This window comes from Haliaeetus leucocephalus, unplaced genomic scaffold (assembly GCF_000737465.1).
Source record: "Haliaeetus leucocephalus isolate CR32 unplaced genomic scaffold, Haliaeetus_leucocephalus-4.0 Scaffold236, whole genome shotgun sequence".
Taxonomy (NCBI): Eukaryota; Metazoa; Chordata; class Aves; order Accipitriformes; family Accipitridae; genus Haliaeetus; species Haliaeetus leucocephalus.
In genome coordinates this window covers 164370-166257 of record NW_010972672.1, presented here as the reverse complement: position 1 = coordinate 166257, position 1888 = coordinate 164370, and the positions used below count along the sequence as shown (strand labels likewise).

At 72.3% G+C, this 1888-nt stretch overlaps 1 protein-coding gene across 1 annotated transcript in view; it reads left to right on the top strand.

The window, feature by feature from the left end:
- Positions 1-49: 49 nt before the first annotated feature.
- The window catches only part of RTN4RL2 (reticulon 4 receptor-like 2), a gene marked incomplete at its 5' end in the record, with an annotated part of 2495 nt that continues 656 nt past the window's right edge, over positions 50-1888 (top strand). Inside the window, 2 exons of the mRNA XM_010568060.1 lie at positions 50-547; positions 1208-1853. Of these exons, the coding sequence (XP_010566362.1) occupies positions 50-547; positions 1208-1853 (1144 nt within the window). The remainder of the gene's footprint in view (positions 548-1207; positions 1854-1888) is intronic.

The following is a 1888-nucleotide window of genomic DNA, read 5'->3' as shown; positions in this document are numbered from 1 at the left end:
GGGGCCGGGCCGGGGCAGCGCCCCAGACGGTGCCCCATGCTGATGCCCCGCTGTGCCCGCAGGCGGGCGCCTGGCGGCCCTGCTGCTGGCGGCGCTGGCGTGGGTGCCCGGCAGGGCGCCCGCCTGCCCCGCGCTCTGCACCTGCTACGTCTCGCCGCCCACCGTCAGCTGCCAGGCCAACAACTTCTCCTCGGTGCCCGCGGGGCTCCCGCCTGGCGCCCGCCGCCTCTTCCTGCAGAACAACATCATCGGGGCGCTGCGGGCGGGCACCTTCGGGCCCAGCACCGTCACCCTCTGGCTCTACTCCAACAACATCTCCTCCATCCAGCCGGGCACCTTCCGCCACCTGCCCGCCCTGGAGGAGCTCGACCTGGGTGACAACCCCCACCTCCGCGTCCTGGCCCCCGACACCTTCCGCGGCCTCCGGCGCCTCCAGGCCCTGCACCTCTACCGGTGCCAGCTGGCCAGCCTGCCCAGCGCCATCTTCCGCGGCCTCCACAGCCTCCAGTACCTCTACCTGCAGGAGAACGGGCTGCTCTACCTGCAGGTCCGGCACGGCCCCGGGGCTGCCCCAGCGCAGCTGTGGGGTGCCCGTGGGGCAGGGCTCTGGGGGTGCCCGAGGGGCAGGGGGGTGGCGGATGATGCCCATGGGGCAGGGGATGGGGGAGGCGGTTGAAGCACGGTGGTGGGTGATGCCTTCAGGGCATGAGCAGGGGACCAGGCTCTGCAGGAGACCCACAGGGCAAGGTGAGGGGTGACACCCATGGAGCAGGGGCACGGGGCAGGGTGAGGGGTGACATCCGTGGAGCCAGGGTGTGGGACAAGGCGATACTCACGGAGCCAGCACATGGGGCAGAGTGACAGGGGATGCTCATGGAGCGGGGACAGAGCGATGGCCACGGGGCAGTGTCATGGGTGACGCCAGCAGGGCCCGGACACAGGAGGGGGCTCTTGGTGATATGCATGGGACAAGGCACTGGGTGATGCCCACAGAGCAGGGACACGGGGAAGGGTGATGGTTGATGCCTGCAGGACAAGGACACGGGGCAGGGCTCCGGATGCAGCCCACGGAGCAGGGCTCTGCGGGACAGTCACAGGCAGCTCTCTGGGTGATGCCCACCATGCAGGGACGCGGGGCAGTGCTGGGGGCTCCCCAGTGCTGCTGCACACCCTGCACTCACCCCATCTCTCCTCCCTTCCACTGCAGGACGACCTCTTTGCTGACCTGGCCAACCTGAGCCACCTCTTCCTACACGGGAACCGGGTGCGGGCGCTATCGGAGGGTGTCTTCCGAGGGTTGCCCAGCCTGGACCGCCTGCTGCTGCACGCCAACCGCCTGGTCACCATCCACCGCCGCGCCTTCCGGGGCCTGGCCCGCCTCACCATCCTCTACCTGTTCAACAACAGCCTGGCGGCGCTGCCCGGGGACCCGCTGGCCGCCCTGCCCGCCCTCCAGTTCCTGCGCCTCAACGCCAACCCCTGGGCCTGCGACTGCCGCGCTCGCCCGCTCTGGGCTTGGTTCCAGCGCACCCGCGTCTCCAGCTCCCCCGTCCCCTGTGCCAGCCCCCCGCACCGCCGCGGCACCGACCTGCGCCACCTCCGCCCCCGCGACTTCGATGCCTGCCCCGAGGAGGAGGAGGAGGAGGAGGGAGATGGCGGTGGTGGGGTGGCGGTGATGGGCACCCCTGGACGGGCACTGGGTCGCCCCGGCACCCTCCCGGCCGCGCCGCCCTCCGCTTTCTACCGCGACGGCCTGCCCCCCCACGACCTGCGGGGACCCCAGCCCCGGCCACCCCCTCCTTCCCGCGACTCCCGCGGCCCCCCCGGGGATGCCCGCCGCCCCCAGGCACCCTGTGCCCCCCTGGCCGCCGCTGCCCCTCCCGACCCC